This window comes from Grammomys surdaster, unplaced genomic scaffold (assembly GCF_004785775.1).
Source record: "Grammomys surdaster isolate TR1022 unplaced genomic scaffold, NIH_TR_1.0 199, whole genome shotgun sequence".
Classification (NCBI taxonomy): Eukaryota; Metazoa; Chordata; class Mammalia; order Rodentia; family Muridae; genus Grammomys; species Grammomys surdaster.
Window position 1 is genome coordinate 2,854,366 of NW_021604644.1, and position 18,962 is coordinate 2,873,327.

An 18,962-nucleotide genomic window follows, 5' to 3' on the forward strand; every position below is an offset into this window, starting at 1 on the left:
ATCTCCACCACCCCTTGTCCTATCTACCTTCTTCAATTCCCTATGAATTCATTACTTTCTTACTATTCATATCCAGACACCAGAGGAAATCAAATTGTTACTGTTTTCTTGTTGGTTTAGAGCTTTGAGGTAATGGATTAGAGCCTCCAAGAATCCACTTTACCTCCATTTTGTGATGCTCTCTTCTTGTGGCAGGAAGGGGTCTGGGCATGGCTGAGCTACATCTGAAGACTTTTTAAAAAATTGTGTGTTGTGGCTCTGGCTCACCTCCAACTCAGAGATCAGCTTGCCTCTGCCTCCCCAGCGCTGGGATTAAAGCCTGAGCTGCCAGGGCCAGCTTTTAAATGTGTTGTGTAGGTGCCTATGGAGGCGAGAAGAGGGCATCAGATCCCCTGGAAGTGGAGGTACTCCAAATTGTGAGCTGCCACATGGACGCTGAAAATCAAACCTGGATCTTCTGGGAACACTTGCTGGTGCTTTGAACTGCTGAGTCAGCTCCCTTTAGGTTATTCTTAAAGACACAGTCCTAGGTCTAGGATCTCCAAGTCTGATTTTTTTTTTTTTTTGAGTCTCAGTAGTTGGCACAGTTGGCAATTATACTCTACGGGTTGATTATCAAGTGACTAGCAGGTCTTTCTGGAAGACACGCATCTTTCACTTTTCAGTTTTGACTGTCTTATTAACAGCGCCGACTAGTGGTAACTGCAGCTTATTCAGCCCGTTTTTACAGCGTGTACGTGTTGCCCAAAGGTACTCAAACTTGTTTCTCCAGCTAGACAACAGTATCTTCTACAAGAAAAAGAGGAAAAAAAATTTAATGGACAAACTTCTGACAGACGGCACAATATCAGTTTTAACTTTTTAAAAATTCACAACTTTCTCTCAAAAACCTGTCTCCCAACACTGGTTATTTCCTACTAGTGACTTGTTTAGTCAGTGACAACAAACACTTGGAAACAGCTTTTCACAGTTAAGCCGTTAATCCGCGGACTCGCATATTTTTAATATTTTCTATTGCAGGTAATGAGAAGTGGATTTCTCCCTCTCTTCCTTCTAAACCAACAAGATTTTGAAATCCCCAAACATAATCATATGTGCAAAGAGTTTGGGAGAAAGAATCTTACAAGTGACTAAAGAGCAGGCAATTGGAGCAGGGAAGGACAACTGGATACTGAATGAGGTTAAAATACGACTCTTGCTGGTGCCCATCTTTCCAATGAGCTGGCTTTTTACTCTCATTTCAGTTTGGAGCACAAGAAACGTTGCGACTTATTAACGTCTAGCCTAGCCTGCTTGTAACATCTACCACTTTTGATTTACTTGGCCTTTTTCCGACACAGTTACTTAAAAAGTGGAGCAGAGTGATAAACTTAACCCGTATTCCCACTGCCAAGGAGAATTTTAAACATTTAGCCTCCAGTTCTTGGGCCGCTAGACAGCTCAGCAGGTAAAGGAACCGGCTAAGACGAGCTGAATTTGATCCTTGGGAGCCACGCGGTGAAAGGAGAACCGGCTCCTGCATTTTGTCATCTAACTTCGACATGCTTCCGCGCACACAATAAGTTAAAAAAAAAAGTGCCAAATTCCAGTTCTTTTGCTATGTGATCATAGATAGTCAAATCCTTTCCTATTAAGCTCATTGGTATTTTTGGTCACCGAGGCCACTTATAATTCAAGGGTATCTTTGCGTGTACAACTTTATCCACATGTCCCACCTTCGGAGGGCACGGTGCAGGCTGTCGCGAGACCGCCATCGCCGCATGATGGGTGAATGGGGGCTGCACAGAGTCCGGGTACCCACCCTCCACGCGGCAGCTGGGCCGCCATTGAGCGCGTCCTCCAAGACCCGGCACCTAGCGACAACTGCGCAGGCGCCAAAGCCTAAAGTACGGAAGCGGAAGCGGAAATCAGCTCTGGGCGCGCGGACGATTCAGCGGCCTGTAGCCATGCGCGGCTTGGAGAAGCAGGGTCTGTGTGCTACAGCGGCCCCATGTGGGTGTGCTCAGCCGGCCCTGGAGACAGGTAACTTTTAGGAAACAGGCGGCGCCGCACCCTAAGCTAGGCAGCCGGCTTCCCTGCCCAGAAGAACGCGAACTACCTGACGTGCGTTCTTGTCCTTGCCGCCAAAGTGAGGGTCACGTGGCCTTATGACCACGTGACTTGCCAAGGCCAACGGGAGTGACGTATTAGGATCTTGGTACACGGGGTGTGGTCTGGGAATAGTCTCAGTACTGTAGCTGCGTTGTCCACGTGTGTTGTGTGGTCTTTTTCCTTAGGGAGTTACAGGGAGATAGGATGTGTGTGACTGCTGCTGCCTGTCGTTTGGCCCCAGTTTCTTCGTCTTTAATCCTCTTCCACGACAGCGTGGATGAAGAAGTGAAAACAACCCCCCCCCAAAAAAAAACAAAAAATATACAGCAATAATTGTAAATATTCTTGGAGAAAACTTGAAAGTTGTCAGAAGCACACACAATATAGATGGAGAGAAAAAGCCAGTTTATGTAGATAATTTACAGTGTGGTGTCTTTATAGAATTCAATCAAAGTAAATGAAGTATTGTTTAGGCTCGAAAGTATGTATGATAAGACCACATTCTGAAAGGCGGTAAACGATGATGAAGATCAGATTGCAGCTCCTGGAAGCAGTCTGCAGAGATGCAGGTAGTGGCACTGAGGTCTCTGGTGTGGCTGGCAGGTGTGTTATGCTTTAACTTACATACATGCTGCATATAATTTTTTTTTTCTCTGTATAAGAGTATCCTTGTCTCCCCACTCCTACCCTGGAGACAGGGTTTCTCTGTGAAGCCCTGGCTGTCCTCTTGTACTCACTCTGTAGACGAGGCTGTCCTCAAACTCAGAGATCTGCCTGCCTCTGTCTCCCAAGTACCGGGATTTAAAATAGGAGTGATATATCCCAACAGTAGTAAGAGTTTGTATAAGCCAAAAGTAAGGAGACATGTCGTGAGAGACAGTGCTAGATCTTACTGGTTGAACTAATAAGATACAGGATTTAATGCAAATTAAATAAAATGGAGATCTGGAGTGTCTTCAGAGAACATAAAAAGAAATAATTATAAATTATAATTTCTACCTTATAATATACCTTATAATATAGTCAAAACATTCTATTAATATAATTTATGAATTTTTATAGCTATAAGTAAAAATTGAGGTGGGTATGCTGGTGCACAGTTGTGATCCCAGCAGCTAGGGGGAGGGGCTGATGCTGGAGGTCTGTATGTTTGAGGCCGGCCTGAGTTACATAGCAGGACTTTGTATTTAAACATGTTTTCTTTTTTTTTTTTTTTTTTTGGTTTTTTTTTTTGGTTTTTTCGAGACAGGGTTTCTCTGTGTAGCCCCGGCTGTCCTGGAACTCACTCTGTAGACCAGGCTAGCCTTGAACTCTCGAACTCAGAAATCCGCCTGCCTCTGCCTCCCAAGTGCTGGGATTAAAGGCGTGCGCCACCACCGCCCGGCTCTAAACATGTTTTCAATAGTTGTGTTGTACCTCGATTTTAGAACTATGAAATCAGTCCATGAGAGGAAAACATGCTTTCTTACATCTTTGACCTTTTGAGTAATGATTCTTACCCAGTATGATTTCTTCCATAGGGAATCTTTTTACTGAGCCAATAGGGTACTTGGAATCATGCTTCTCAGCCAAGATTGGCACTCCAAGGCAGCCATCCATTTGTAGCTACTCCAGAGCCTGTTTGAAGATCAGAAAGAGCATCTTTAATAATCCTGAACATTCCTTGATGGGCCTAGAACAGTTTTCTCATGTTTGGTAAGTTGCTTTCTAGTTAGAAGTGGCAGCTTGGGCCCTGAGAAAGTATGCAATTGAAGGCAACTTTGAAGTTTGTCAACTATACCACCCTTAACTGTATGATTATGGATTATGTATAAATCCCCATATTTTATTTGTACATTTGATTGTTTGTATACTCGGACACCATTAGGAACTTGTGATTCACTGAGGGAACATGTTTTAATTACTGCTTGTTCTAATTATGACAGATCTCTTCTGTTTAGCTTAAATCATACACCTCCTTGATTCTGCCTGTGGTGGGTCATTATGCTGGTCTCTAGAACAAGACACAGCAAACTGTGGTCTGTGGACCAAATATGGTCCACTGCTTACTTTCGTACATATATGGGATCACAGTCGTGCTAACTGTGTAGCATGATCCGAAGTTGTATATTGTCTGTGGCGTGCCTATTGGTTTATGTATTGTGTGTGGCTACCATTGTAAAACTCTGCCCCAGTTGCGGAATAGTTGGAACAGTGACTGGTTGGCCTCAAATCCTAAAATATTTATCATCTGACCTTTTAGAGAAGTTTGTGGGGCCTTATTGTAGGCCCTTGAAGAATTCAGTGTACTCTCCCTAAAAGACAAAAAGCCTTAGAAATTTGGATATGACTTTTATTAGGAATTCTGTTTCTGTCCATGTTTACTTTGTCCAATAGAGAAATACAGTGTTGTTTTTAGTCTGTCTTCTTTATTATTGACACTCATGCTAGCTGTTTTATGTTTGCTGTGTAAGTTGCACGTTCTTGTTCTTTGCTTTGAGTCCTTTGAGTTGAGTTCTTTTTTTTTTTTTTTTTTGGTTTGGTTTGGTTTTTCGAGACAGGGTTTCTCTGTGTAGCCCTGGCTGTCCTGGAACTCACTCTGTAGACCAGGCTAGCCTCGAACTCTGGAACTCAGAAATCCGCCTGCCTCTGCCTCCCAAGTGCTGGGATCAAAGGCGTGCACCACCACTGCCCGGCTTGAGTTGAGTTCTTTACTTGGTGAATTATGTAAGGATGACTTACATATTGTCAATATTAGCTAACCCATTGTGTATAGCAAACATCTTCTAGACCTGAATTTAATGGTTTAATGAATTCAAAACAGTTACTATTTTCCCTCATGGTTCTGGCTTTCATATTCTGTTTAGAAAGACCTCGTCAAGTTGAACTTTTCTGAACTCCAATTTCTTTACCCTCAGAGTGAGGGCTAAATTATACTTTCTAGGATTGTCAAGGTACGAAATGGGTATAAAAATGTCTAATATACTACATAGCAAACAGCAGCCACTTAGAAGCAGTGTTCATTGACCATGTGACAAGCTTGTTAAGTTCCTACTGTGTGCCAGTCATTGTGTTGGGTACAAAGAATATGGAGATGGCATTCTCCCTACAAGGAAGGAGGGAGGGCCTATTTTCTTATGACTGATAAACTTAAGAACTGTTCTTCCTGTTAATTAGTGGGAAATCATATTCTCTTCCCAAATCATTATACAAAAATGATTTGTCCCTTTCTTTAAAAAGTGTTTTTGTTTATTTTCGATAGGATTTTGTTTGTTTTTCACAAAAACGGCCATTTGAACTACAAGGCAAAAGTGCAGCCACCCAGGCTGAATGGGGCAAAGACTGGGGTGTTCTCCACACGGAGCCCTCATCGCCCTAACGCAATAGGACTGACGCTGGCCAAGCTGGAGAAGGTGGAAGGTAACTCTCGCTTCATCTTTGTCATACTCTGTGAGAAGTCAGCTGACAGACATTCACTGCTACCTGCTGTTCATGCGGACACTGGTTGTCACCTTTGAGAGCCCCTAGCACTTAGGAACAAGTGATGATCGAGGGTGTCAGCATTGGAAACACTTAGGGAACACTACAGACAGGCTAGTGGAAGATGCTCAGACCCTAGTTTATCATTCCACTCTAAAAATCAGTGCTGTTTTTAAGATCACAGGTTTTATAAGCATTAGATTAGTAAGAAGATTCGTGGAATGTAGAAGACTTGGGATGTAGGAAATACAAGATGATTAAAATTTACTGGCTATTTTCAGTTGTGATGCGCAGTTGTTGATGCATTTCTGGAAAGCAGAGCAAAGGTGTTCTTACTTCTTGCAGGCTGAAGGAAGAGACATTTGAGCTACAGTGTGGGCCGTCAGCAGTGCTGTGTGTTCATGGCCTGAAATGTGTAATACATTGCAGGCTTTAGCAGTGTCAGGCTGTAGAAGTGCACAGTAGAATACTGGATTGGTTTTAACTGTGTGTCTGTATAACCTAGTCAGATATTCAGAGAGCTTCTGTTTGTTTGGTTGGTTTTTTATTGTTTTGTATTCAGATAGACCTTAAAATCCATACAGAGCTGAAGACAACCTTGAACTTCTGACCTCTTGCCTCTACCTCCCGAGTGCTGTTATTACAAGAGTACTCACAACATTCAGTTTATGTGGTGCTGTGGCTTGAACCTTGGGCTTCGTGCATAGTCGGAAAGTACTCTGCCCACTGAGCACCCCAGCTCAGAGAACTTGGCAGAAGGTGACAGCGTGGGGGTGGGAGTGGAGAGCCCATTCCAGGCTGAATCTCCATTGCTTGCTCCTGGAATGGGCAGAAGCATGCTTGCCTCTTGGACTCTACAGGGTTTTTGCTGAGGGTCTTATCCGACAGGTTCTCAGTGCTCTTCAGGACTGCTTTGTTCTGTTTGGACCCTGCACTCTGCTGAACTGTGCTCTGTTGTTAGGTGGGTTGTCCAGCAAGGTTAGTTGCTTACCCATCTGGTCTGTCTAGGTGGCTTATCAAATTGGACAACAGCCCTTTAGGACATTTTCTGATCTTTCGTGCAAATGGCATGTTTTGGTCACTTTTTTATTGCTGTAATAAGACACTATGATCAAGGCAGCTTATAAAAGAAAATGTCTACTCAGGGATTAGTCTCAGAAGATTGATTACAATATGTAATTACCCTGGTGGGGAGCATTGCAGTGGGCAGGCTTGGTGCTGGGGCAGTAGCTGAGAGCTTACTTCTTGATCCAAATGCGTGAGGCAGAGAGAGATAACTTTTGGGACTAAAGCCCACACCCAGTGACACACCTTCTCCTGCAAGGCCTGTCTCCTATTCCCTTCTAAACAGTCCCACCAGCTAGGGTCTAAGTATTTGAATACATGAGCCTTTGGAGCCCGTTTGAATTCAGACTACCACACTGCATTTGTTTTTAAATCATTGCCTTTGTGCCAGGTAGAGATACATTGGTGATGAACTTAGATAAATATTCCTGCTCACATAGAACTTAGCCTTCTGTTGAGGGAGATGAAATCGGGGACGTGAACGGGCAAACAGTGATCAATAGTGAATAATGTAGAGGTGGAAAAAGCTTTTTTTACCTATCACAAAAGGTCATGAGCCTGCCAGTCAGTCCTGTGTTAGGAGGCCAGTTAATAAGAGAAGCATAATCAATACTGTTCATGCAGAGGGACAAATAATCACCAGAGCCATGAGCACTGTAGGAGTTTCCTGGGATCTCTTGGGTTCCCCTGTGTCTTCCATCATTTAACTAGTGCAGGGTCATCTTTCCAAAGCTCCAGGCTCGCACACAGCATGTCTCACATCTGGGCCTTCATGCCATCATGCTTTTCTTAAGTAGAGTCAGGGTCAACGTGTGCACATGTTTTTTTGGTTCTCATTCAGTTAGTGTTCCAAGAGTCAGGATAGGAGGCTCTGTTCCAGTAGCAGGATGTGCACAACAGCTATCCAAGTGGGACAGCAGGAGACCTTAGTATTTAGTTATAGGGTCTTGTGCCCTGATGACTTTTGTGAGTCTTTATGGACATTTCTAGGTCTGTATAACAAAAAGTTCCAAAGCATATCCATTTATAGACAGAACACCTTGTGATGTGTTTAAAACCTTGCTGTTTTTCCAGGGGCCAGCAGAATGGGCTCATCTTGGCTGCTCCTCTTCTGTGAGGTTGTTTGTCAGAGTTTATTTCCTCATAGACGTAGGATTGAGGATCTCAGCTTTGTGCTGGTATTGGCCGGAAACACCCTCAGGTCCTAAAGCTGCCCGTATTTCCAGGACATCTTGTGGCTGCTCGCCACCTGGGCTTCCCCACCCGCCATGCCTGTGTACTTCACCCGTCTGCAGGAGAGGTCATTGGGTTAAGGAGTCCTATGTGGGACTCATCATAGAGCTCTTTTGTCATATTTGGTGGCTTAGATGTAAGTTGAACTCAGAGAAGGGGTTACACAGGGCATGAGCAGAAAATTGGGGAATGGTGGGCCTCCTGAAGTCTGTTTGCCACCATGGAAATGCATGTTGGTCTTGGTGACACACTGAGGACTGTGTGCCTGGGCGTGTTTAAAGGACTGGTGAACAGGTGCTTCCAGGCCTGTTCACTGTCAGGGCACAGAGGCGTCAGTAAGCCATTGCCATTCTGTATGAAGGGCTTGAGTGGAGGTGTGTATACTTGGGCCTCTGTGGGACCCAGAAGAAAGAGAGCCAGGAAGGTTTGTAAATGACGTGTTCTGTGAGAGCCTTGAAGAGTAGTAGTTTGGTGATGGAGATGTGGGTTTACAGTCAGTAAGGGGGCTCAGTGAGGTCAAAGCAGGTGTTTGAGAGACACGGGATAATCCTACCCTCCATTTGCCTTTATCATCACCCACTGTGGGCACATAAGAGGATCTTTCTCCCCCTCAGGTGGAGCTGTATACCTATCTGGGATTGATATGATACACGGCACACCTGTGCTAGACATAAAGCCCTACATTGCTGACTACGACTCACCACAGAACTTCAGTGTACAGAATAGCCACTATAAGCTGAGGGCTGCGGCCCAGTCTGGTGGCACAGCTAATGGTTGTGACCAGCAGCTGCTCTCAGGGTGTGGGGAAGCACAGCCTTGCCATAGCACTGAGGAGAAACCTAAATGCCTTGAAGATAGGACCTCAGAAGAAAACTCCCAGGAGTCTAGAGTCATGAGAGAAATCCAGCACACTTCGCCAGAGGACAGAGAGAGAGCGGTGGATTTGGCACTGGAACCAGGCAGAGGTGAGAGCATGGATACGTCGGAAGATCAGCTTGGTCCACAGGAGCTGAAGTGCTTTCTGGAAGAAGGCATAGACAGACCAAGGAAAATGGAAGGTGCCTTGGTCCTGCGGAGGAGCAGTGCAGAAACACAGTGGGATGCTTCCTGCCATGCCAGGACAGCTGACAGAGTGCCCTGCAGTGTTGTCCCCAGCTGGGTGAAGGAGGCTCCTGTAGCCCCTTTACGAGTCCGGTTTACTCCTCATGCAGAGACGGAGCTGAGGAAGCTCAGTTCAGGTGAGCTTGGGTACCTCGGGTCTCTGGGGAGTGAGTGAGAGATGAGCTCGTGTTCCTTGTTGTGTTTCTGATTGTGCAGGGGAGCAGGCCTGTGCATGTCAGCTACAGACCAGTCAAGGGATGAGCTTGTCTTTGTAATGACTCTAGGCAGGGTTGACATTTGTGAAAGCATACGGAATATTGTCACGATGACTGGGTTTTAAGGAGCAGATTATACACTCTGGGTACACTAGCACTGGCACTTTCTGATTGACAACTGTTTAGTTGGTGGTGAGTCCAGGTGCTCAGAAGGCATCTGTGGAGAGTGGCTGCTACCTCAGGAGGTGTCCCTTGACTTGGCCCTTATCTGTCATTTAGTATTTATTTTATTCTTTCAATCATGTGTATGCATGTGTATCTGTCTTGGGGGTATGTGCCCATGGAGATGATGCGTCAGGGGAGGCTTTGTATCTCTTGGAGCTGGAGTTACAGGCATATGTGAGCTGCCCAACATGGCTACTAAAAACCAAATTCAAGTCCTTTGTATGAGCAGCACGTGCTCTTAACCGTTGGGCCACATCCGCAGCTCTGCTTGCCTTTCTCTGTCCTTTTTGAGTAGCAGTCACACCTTGGCTTGTGTTTGGTCTATACTTGGGTGCACTCAATTTCTTACTTGCTTTCCTATCGAGCCAAAGAGGTATCTGTCCCATTCTGTCAGTGCCCCTAGGATCTCAGAGCAGAAAAGACTCTCCTGCTGTAGTGCTTTTCCCCCCGACATCACTCCCTGCCAAGGAAGGTCACAGGGCCCTGTTTTGGAGCCCATTTATCACACGGTCCTTAGCATGTGTTGTTTGGTTTCCTCAGTCTGTAGCAGATGGAGAATGAAAGAAGCTGCTGTTGTTGAGAGGTGGGAATGGGGACGCTAAGAAGTAGCTGGTTTCCAAGGAGATGACAGATATCCAAAGGGTTGAGAACCGTTCTTGTGTTACTTTTCAGTAATCAGCCAGCATGCTTGTAGCAAGAGGGACATGCATGTTTCCTGTGCAGTCCTTTGCTGAGCTCCTCCAGCCCTGCCCTGCTCCACAGAGCTTGTCTTCTAATGGGTGAAGACACAAAAGCTTGAGGTCTAGGAAGTCAGCGCACTGCTGTGCAGAGCCCATTAGAAACACTTCAGAAGGTGATGACGGCACAGGACATGGCAAAGAAAAGGGCAGTGTTAGCAGGTTACATTTAGAAATAGATGCTGTCTTAGGTTTTACTGCTGTGAGCAGACACCATGACCAATACAAGTCTTACAAGGACAGCATTCAATCGGGGCTGGCTTACAGGTTCAGAGGTTCAGTCCATTATCATCAAGGCAGGAGCATGGCAGCATCCAGGCAGGCATGGTGCAGGAGGAGCTGAGAGTTCTACATCTTCAGCTGAAGGCTGCTAGTGGAAGACTGACTTCCAGGCAGCTAGGATGAGGGTCTTAAAGCCCACGCCCACAGTGACACACCTACTCCAAGACTACATCTCAAAATAGTGCCACTTTCTGGGCCAAACATATTCAAACAACTACAGCTTACCTTGCCTGTTTTGGAGACCTGTGTAAAATACAGAGTGTTTGTTATTTTGGAGGTGTACATATTAACTCTAATGACAGGAAATACTTCATAAAGGTGATAGTCTCTGAAATGAGTAGGTTTCTAGACCCTGCTCCTTTCATGTGACGTGCAGAACGAGCACATTTCACGCTGAAGCTCACTGTTTCAAGTCTGACCTGCGTGGTTGTAATTACAGGCTCCTGCCTTTCCTATTGCAGATGATGGTCAGACGTCACTTAAATACTTTGACTCTGCAGAGGAAGCCAAGTGTGCCATTGAGGCTGTGCTGTCTGCAGACCCTCGGTCTGTGTACCGACGGAAGCTCTGTGAGGACCGCCTCTTCTTCTTCACTGTGGACACAGCACACGTCACATGCTGGTTTGGTGATGGCTTCGCAGAGGTTCTGAGGATTAAACTGGCTTCTGAGCCTGTTCAGGTGGCTGACCCTGAGGAATCCTTAGTGGCCCTGGGGTCTTGAGTCCACTGTGTTTTCAGAAGCTCCGTTGGCCTCTGGATGTGCCCACTCTTGTCATCTTACTGGTTTGATTGGCGTTGTTTAAAATATTTATCTGAAGGAAATTTTGTTTTTGTTTTATAAGACAGAATGTTTCTATGTAGCCTTGGCTGTCTTGGAACTTGCTTTGTAGACCAGGCTAGCCTCAAACTCACAGAGATCCACCTGCCTCTGCCTCCCAAATGCTGGGATTACAGGTGCAGGCCACAATGCCTGGCAAAGGAAATGTATGTTAATAAACTTCCCTGAGAACTGTGACATCAGAGTACTCACTGGGCTTTGCTCCAATGCTGAAGACTCCCACAGTGTTGCTGTGGGGCTGCCTGAATGCACTCTTGACTCTCAGGGGCTGTTACCGAGAACATTTTCTTTTATTTTACTGGGTCTTCAAGTCAGGGTTTCTCTGTGTAGCTCTGGCTGTCCTGGAACTTGCTCTTTAGACCAGGCTGGCCTCGAGATGCGCTTACTCCTTCCTTCTGAGTACTTAGATTAAAGGTGTCCACCACACACAGTAACAGAGAAGACTTTAACAGGGCCTTTCATGTCACATCTGATCTGGTCAGCAGTTCATACTGTCCTTCCTCACTCAAGAGCCGGACCTCTCTGTTCTGTTGTAAATCATGCTGAGTTATAATGTCTTAGAAGCAGAAATCCTTATATCCTTATGGATTAAATCCCTGCATTTGAGGGACTTCACACACACACACACACACACACACACACACACACACACATTTTAAACTCTGAGCTTTGACTATTCTTGAGCTAGAAAGCCCTTCCCCCAGCCTCAAGAAAGTTATTCCTGCTTTGTTTCTGACTTACTCCGTGACTGTGAAGAAGCTGCTATGACTCAGCTTTAGATGATTAACATGAAGTGAATAAGATGTGGGACAGAGTTCAAGGCAGACCCTTATGTAGCCCAGGCTAGCCCTGGACTCTGAGTCTCTTCTCAGTCTCCTGGGTCTGGGATTATAGGCCTACACCACCACTCCTGGCTCAAGATTCATTTTGTGCCGCAAGTCATGGTTTGTGGAGGAGGTAGACATAAACAAGACAGGGTATTACAGGTTGATAAATTAATTAACACCACACAGGTCCGTGCCATGTAGGAAGTGATTGTAAGAATGTGTGGCCTGTGGGAGATTTTAATGAGATGGGCTGAGATAACTTCTGATTTACAATCGGAGAAACCAAATTAGACACCTGTCAACATGACGCTCTTTCCTAATCAGAGCTGCAGATCTCAGAGCTGATTGATCACGGGTTGGAAGCGACCCCACAGCCTGTGGAAACTTGTCCAGTCATTGTGGCTGATGACATCCCACTCCTAAGCCAGACCGGTTTGTAGCTGCTTATTACTTTTGACATCACTTATGATGTTTTGGGACAAGATCTTAAATTCAATTGTTCTAAAGCTTTAAAAAAAAAAAAACAAAACAGAAAAAAGCTCCGGGGTCCCTTTTAGCCTTTATCTGGCTTCTTCCATAAGGAACACTAGACACATAAGATAGTGTTCTAGCTAGAAGCTGGCATCCTGATGCCTTTATGTTTATGTGTTCTGTTCATGTAGGTATATATTGTGTGGATATGTCCACCTGTGTGGGTGTGGGTATAGAGGCCAAAAGTGGCATCCACATTTTAAAAACTAGTAAAAAAAACAAAAACAAAAAAAACCCTTGGAGTTGGGCATGGTGGTATACACCTTTAATTCCAGCACTCAGGAGGCAGAGGCAGGTATATCTTGGAGTTTGAGGTCTATATAGTGAGTTCTAGGACAGTCAGGGCTTTGCAGAGAGACTCTGTCTCAAAAAACCAAAATAAACAAATAAAAATCCTTGCAAATAAGAACATCACCCAAATTAACCAGATCCAATGACTCTACAACTTATTGAATGTAGAGTTAGAATGTCTGTAGAGTTAGAATCAGCATCTGGAATGGAGGTTGTAGAGTGTCACATTAACTTTACCGACTGAATATATTTTATACTATTTTTCTTTTATTTTTTGAGATAGGATCTCATGAGGTAGCTCTGGCTATCCTGGGATCCACTTCATAGACCAGGCTGGCCTTGACTCACAGTGATTCACCTGCCTCTGCCTCCCAAGTGCTGGGATTGAAGGCGTGCTCCATGGTGCCCAGCTTAAAGGAGTTTTCTGTTTTGAATATATTTTATTCTCGTACCCACCACCAAAAGCAAGAACTGTGACAGGATTAGAACTAGAAAAACAATTAGTTTTATATCGCTTATAAAATGCATTATTATTACCTCTTAAAAATCTTTATTTTCATAATTTTTAGGTGTGTGTACATTTATGTGTGTGTGTATTTCATATGTGAACAGGAACCCAGGGAGCCTGTGAACTGCCTGGCATGGGTGCTAGGAACTGAACTCTGAGACTTTAATTACGTGTAGAAGTGTTTTGCCTGGGCGCATATATGTTTACTACGTGCATGCCTTGCACGGAGCAGGTCAGAATAGGAAGTCAGATTCCCTAGAACTGGAGTTGCAGGTGGTTGTGAGCTGCTATGTGGGTGCTGGGAATCAAACCTTGGTCATCTGCAAGAAAGAGTGCTCTTAACCACTGAGCCTTCTCCCCAGCCTCTCTTTCTTCTTTTTAAAAAACTTTTTATTATTTCTCTGAGAGTTTTGTGTGTGTTTTGATCATATTCATCCCTCCTTTAACTCTTCCCAGGTCCACCCCTGCCTATCCCATAATTTTGTGTCCTTTATTTTTATTTTTTATTTATTTATTTTTTTGGTTTTTCGAGACAGGGTTTCTCTGTGTAGCTCTGGCTGTCCTGGAACTCACTCTATAGACCAGGCTGGCCTTGAACTCAGAAATCCGCCTGCTTCTGCCTCCCAAGTGCTGAGATTAAAGGTTTGTGCCACCACTGCCTGGCTTTTTTTTTTTTAAAACCAAAACATTTTCATGTGCTCCCTAGTAATTTTGGGTGTGTGGCCTTTCACTGGGCCACACACACACTTTTCACTGGATCAACTTACCAGGGCCTACACTCTTACACAAAACTCTTCCTCTCCCAGCAGCTTACAGTTGCCAATAGCTCCATGGCCAGGTAGGGGATTTGGTGTCTCACTCCCATCTCCCTGCTGGATTTGGCAGCTGGGCTTGCACAGGTCCTGTGCATGCTGTCAGAACACTGTGAGTTCATGTGTGCAGTTGCTCTGCTGTGTCCAGAAGATACTATCTTCTTGTATAGTCGTCCGTCGTCTCTGGCTTACACTTCTTACACTCCTTTTGTAACCTTGGGAGGATCGGGTGTGATACAGGTGTTTCACTTAGGGCTGAGCATCCTGAAGTCTCTTACTCTTTACACCCAGGGATACAAAATAGAAGGTTGAGAGCAGCAAGATCTGTGGGCACAAACATAAGTATATACTGTTTTTCCACTTAGACTGCATTCCCTCCCTCTCACTCTCCCAAGGGAAGAGGAGGACAGTCATCAGTGGAGGAGGAGGTGCAGCAGAGAACCAGATCTAGCAGGAGAGCAGCACCTAGAGTCGGCCTCATACTCGTGAAGCTCAGGTCCTCTAGCCTGGCAGCAAGTGCCCTTACCCACTGGGCTATCTCACTGCTCCCTCTCCTCCAAGGCCCGGTCTTTTCCTGGCTGAAGCTACAATTGGTCTTTACATTGTCAGGGGAAGAATATAATCAAAAACTACTCACCCAAGAAACTACACATGACACACATGGGCTCGAAAAGCTGGGAATATTTGTTAACTGGTTCTTTTCAGAAAGAGTGCTGGCTATTGATCTAGAACATTGATTCTCTGAAGTGGTGCTTAGAGATCTAGAAATGTTACTTGTGAATAAAGTTTTTATGTCATCACAAAACAGACACTCTTTGTGGCTTGAAAGGGATTATATAACAAAATTAGAAATTTTGTAGAGTAGAAGGTAAATCCTATTTTTATATTTTCCATCAAACACCATGACCAAAAAGCAAGTTGGGGAGAAAAAGTTTATTTGGCTTACACTTCCACATTAGTGTTCATTATTGAAGGAAGTCAGGACAAGAACTCAAATGGGCAGGGCCTTGGAGGCAAGGGCAGATGCGGAGACCACACAGAGGTGCTGCTTACTGGCTTGCTCCTCATGGCTTCCCCAGCCTGCTTTATAGAACCCAGAACCACCAGCCCAGGGATAGCACCGTCCACAATGGGGCTGGGCCCTCCCCATCAATCACTGGTAAAGAAAATGCCCTATAGCTGGATCTTATATAGGCATTTTTCCTCAACTGAGGCTCCTTCCTTCTGACTCTAGCTTGAGTCAAACTGGCATACAAAACTAGCCAGTTCACCATCCATTTGTACAAAATGAGGTAATACAAATCTTTGCATATACATGTGTAGAAAGTTCTGGAAGGATGGACACACATATTGGTGAAGATTACCTCTTTTCTTGGTGCTATGGGTTGAATAGTGTCTCCTGCCTGTTAGGCAAGTGCTATGCCCCTGAACCATAGCCCCAGCCCAATAGCATCTGTCCTGGAACTCACTCTGTAGACCAGGCTGGCCTGGAACTCAGAAATCCGCCTGCCTCTGCCTCCCAAGTGCTGGGATTAAAGGCGTGAGCCACCACTGTCCAGCCAGAACTCACTCATAAAGGCACTGTTTGCTATATTTTCTCCAGCCCACTGTGAGATTTTTCTGATTAGGAGTGCACATTAATTTTGTATGTGGGACTTAAGGAAAATGTCCTCCATTCCGCTTGGAGTGGGTCTGACATGTTGGTGAGTGTAACCTTGTAAGTTAGATTTTGTGTTTAAATTCACCACTGTATATCCTTTCACCCGCGCTCTCTGAAACACTGTGCTTATGGTAAAGGACATTGCATTTCCTGCTGTGTCACCTGAGAATCACGAAGCCAAAACCAACCCACATCGCACATGAGCTGTGGAACTTACTATGCTTGAGCAGGTAACAGTAGCTGAAGCCTTGTCCCTGGAGGTGGACTGCTGTTTCCTGCTCTCCTAGAACTTCGGGCATAGCTTTGTGCCTCTGGTAAGTAGAAGGCGTCCGGTGTTGTTGGCCGAGGTCTGAACTACAGCACTCCTTGGTCCAGAAATGGCTAAAGCGGTTCATCTCATCCAGACTAAGGTGCTCTGCTTATAAGAGCCGCTCACTCGTCGCCACCTACTGGCCTGCTGTGTACTTGCATTGGTAGAGCACTCACCTATCACGTGACTGCGGAGGTTGCTTTCCAGGTGTCCCCAGGGCTGGCTCTGGATTGGAGCTCTGACCTCGGTCAGTTGAGTCGTCAGCAATAAAAGCCATCTTGGGAGCCCAAGCCTGGCTGTGTCCACTGAGTGAGAGGCAATGCTGAGTGTGTGTGTGTGTGTGTGTGTGTGTGTGTGCGCGCGCGCGCTTGCGCTTGAGATGAGGGACACGAGGAAGGCCATCCTAGCATGTTGGGAGAGCAGAGTCTGTGTGTGGTGCACAGTAGAACTATCCACAGACTTGATGATGGGGGGAGTCCGTATCTGAGAGGGCTGGTACAAGGCAGATACAATCCAGGAACACTAGGGACACCAGATTATTTTCTTTCCGGGCTTCGCCTCCACCCCTCCAACCCCCGCCAACTCTCTGTTATTATTTTAAAGATTTACTTGATTGTGTGAGATGAGTGTTTTGCCTGCGTGTTGTAAACGAACCACATGTGTGTTATGACCTCGGAGGCCAGAAGGGGGCGTCAAATCCTCTGGGACTGGAGCTACACATCATCACCATGCAGGCACTGAGCACTGAACCTGGGTCTTCTGGAACAGCAGGAAGATCTCCTAACAGCGGAGCCTTCCTATCTTCCTATTTTTGCCAAGATGCACGCTCACGTGCATCGAAAAATATTAAAAATGCCTGCATCTTAAGTATGAGGGCTGTAGCTACATCACAGGATGCAATAAAAGCCAGACACGGTCCCGTAAGTGCCCGTAACCTCAGAACCGAGGGGTGGAGTCAGGATGATTACAGACTTGCTGGTTGATATTCTTGAAAATCAAGAGCTCAGGGTCCAGAAAGAGACCCTGGCTCAGAGGACCAGGATAGAAGACCTGCTCGGGTTTCTATGCACATACATCACAAACAAAATTTTTAAAATGTTTAAATGCAAAAAATAAACACTCCACATTTTTAATTAATGAGGGGCTGCAAGGAAAAAAACTAGGAAAAATTAGGAAAACCGTGCCCAAAGTGAGGTGGGAGGAGATTGTGCGTCAGGGCTGGCGCTCTCAGCAGATCAGCCTGCTTGGCAGGGACAGATTAAGTCTCTGGAGACATCAAGTCCGGTCACTAAATATGTGAGGGAGGCCAATTACACAAGCCAACTCTTTCTGAACTGGCCTTGCTGCCAACATGAAACAAAAAGGAATGAAATGAAGTGACCAGGAAGGAGGACCTGGGATGTTGATAGATTGTGTTCTCGTTGCCGTTTGTTTTTTAGACAGGGTCTCATTATGTAGTTCCAGCTGGCCTTGAACGTATTGTGAGAGCAGTGGTTTTGAACTCACAAAGATCACCTTCCTTTGCCTCCCAAGGGCTGGAATCAAAGGCAACCACCAACCAGGCAAAATGTTTATAGTTTTAAGCCACTAAATTTTGGGGTTGTTCAAAATTAAAAAAAAAAAAAAAAGCGAGGCAGTGCATCCAGCTTCCACACCCCAGGACGCAGTGGAAGGCTGGAGTTTTACAGGGGTGATTAATGTGATTTTAAAAATCCTTGAGTGGTGAGGATGGGCTTCTGTGAAGAAGGCCGTGAGAGAGCAATAGTACAAAACAGAAGCGTCCTCTATGCACTTTACCTCCGCTGTGGAGCTTTAGTGTACACACAAGGAACCTTTAGTGTATGCATAGCATCACATTATTCAGTATTAAAAAAGGTAAACTCCTAAACCAGGCCTGGTACACATCTGTAATCACAGCACTTGGGAGGTGGGGGCTGGGAGATCAGAGGAATTTGAGGCTATCTTGGGCTATGTGAAACCCTGCCTAAAAAAAAACAAACAAAACGGGCTGGAAAAACGGCTTAGAGGTTAAGACTGCTCTTCCAGACGTCCTGAGTTCAATTCCCAGCAACCACATGGTGGCTCACAACCATCTGTGATGGGATCTGATGCCTTCTTCTGATGACAGCAACAGTGTACTCACATATAAAATAAATAAAGCTTTAAAAAAACAAACAAAACAAACACACAAACAAACAACAACCACCCCTCCAAAGCCCCCAAAACAAAAATCAAACCAGCCCAATCAAACAACCAAACAAAAATCTGACCAAACAAATAAACCTCCTGTCCTTTGCCTTAACACTGAGGAAACTGGAAGCTAATAACTGAAAGCTAAGCACAGAAAGACAGACATGATATATTCTACTCTTGTTAAAGTTAAAACGCTGACCGAACAGAAGCAGAGGTTGGTGAACACTCAGAAGGGCACAGGGCAGTTGGAGAAAGAGGGTTTGGATACAAGAAACCAACATACAGGCACAGAAGAGGATGCTAAAAGGAAAATCTACCACAAACCAGCTCACTCTGCAAGGCAATGCCCCTCCCACCCAAGCCTTCCACAGCAGGCAACCTGACTCCAGTATCACAGAGAAGGGAGGTCACCAGGTTCCTGGAGAAAGTGTTAGCTAGGCAAGGAGGTGTACAACTGTACTCGTGTCCCCCGAGGAAGCTGAGGCAGGAGGATCTTAAGTTCCTGGCCAGCTTAGGCTATTTAAGGAGACCCTATTTCAAACCAAACCAAACCAAACCAAACCAAACCAAACCAAACCAAACCA

At 45.3% G+C, this 18,962-nt stretch overlaps 1 protein-coding gene across 2 annotated transcripts in view; it reads left to right on the plus strand.

Annotated features, from left to right (window-relative positions):
- Positions 1 to 1,928: 1,928 nt before the first annotated feature.
- Positions 1,929 to 18,962, plus strand: part of Trmo (tRNA methyltransferase O) — a 19,862-nt gene continuing 2,828 nt past the window's right edge. The window contains exons 1-5 of one of the 2 annotated variants that reach the window (XM_028770299.1): positions 1,929 to 2,022; positions 3,612 to 3,786; positions 5,333 to 5,490; positions 8,463 to 9,086; positions 10,870 to 11,423. In XM_028770299.1, the coding sequence (XP_028626132.1) occupies positions 1,947 to 2,022; positions 3,612 to 3,786; positions 5,333 to 5,490; positions 8,463 to 9,086; positions 10,870 to 11,129 (1,293 nt within the window). In that variant the 5' untranslated portion in view covers positions 1,929 to 1,946 and the 3' untranslated portion in view covers positions 11,130 to 11,423. Of the gene's footprint in view, positions 2,023 to 3,611; positions 3,787 to 5,332; positions 5,491 to 8,462; positions 9,087 to 10,869; positions 11,424 to 18,962 lie in introns of those variants that run through there. The other variant, XM_028770300.1, reaches the window with a different exon arrangement.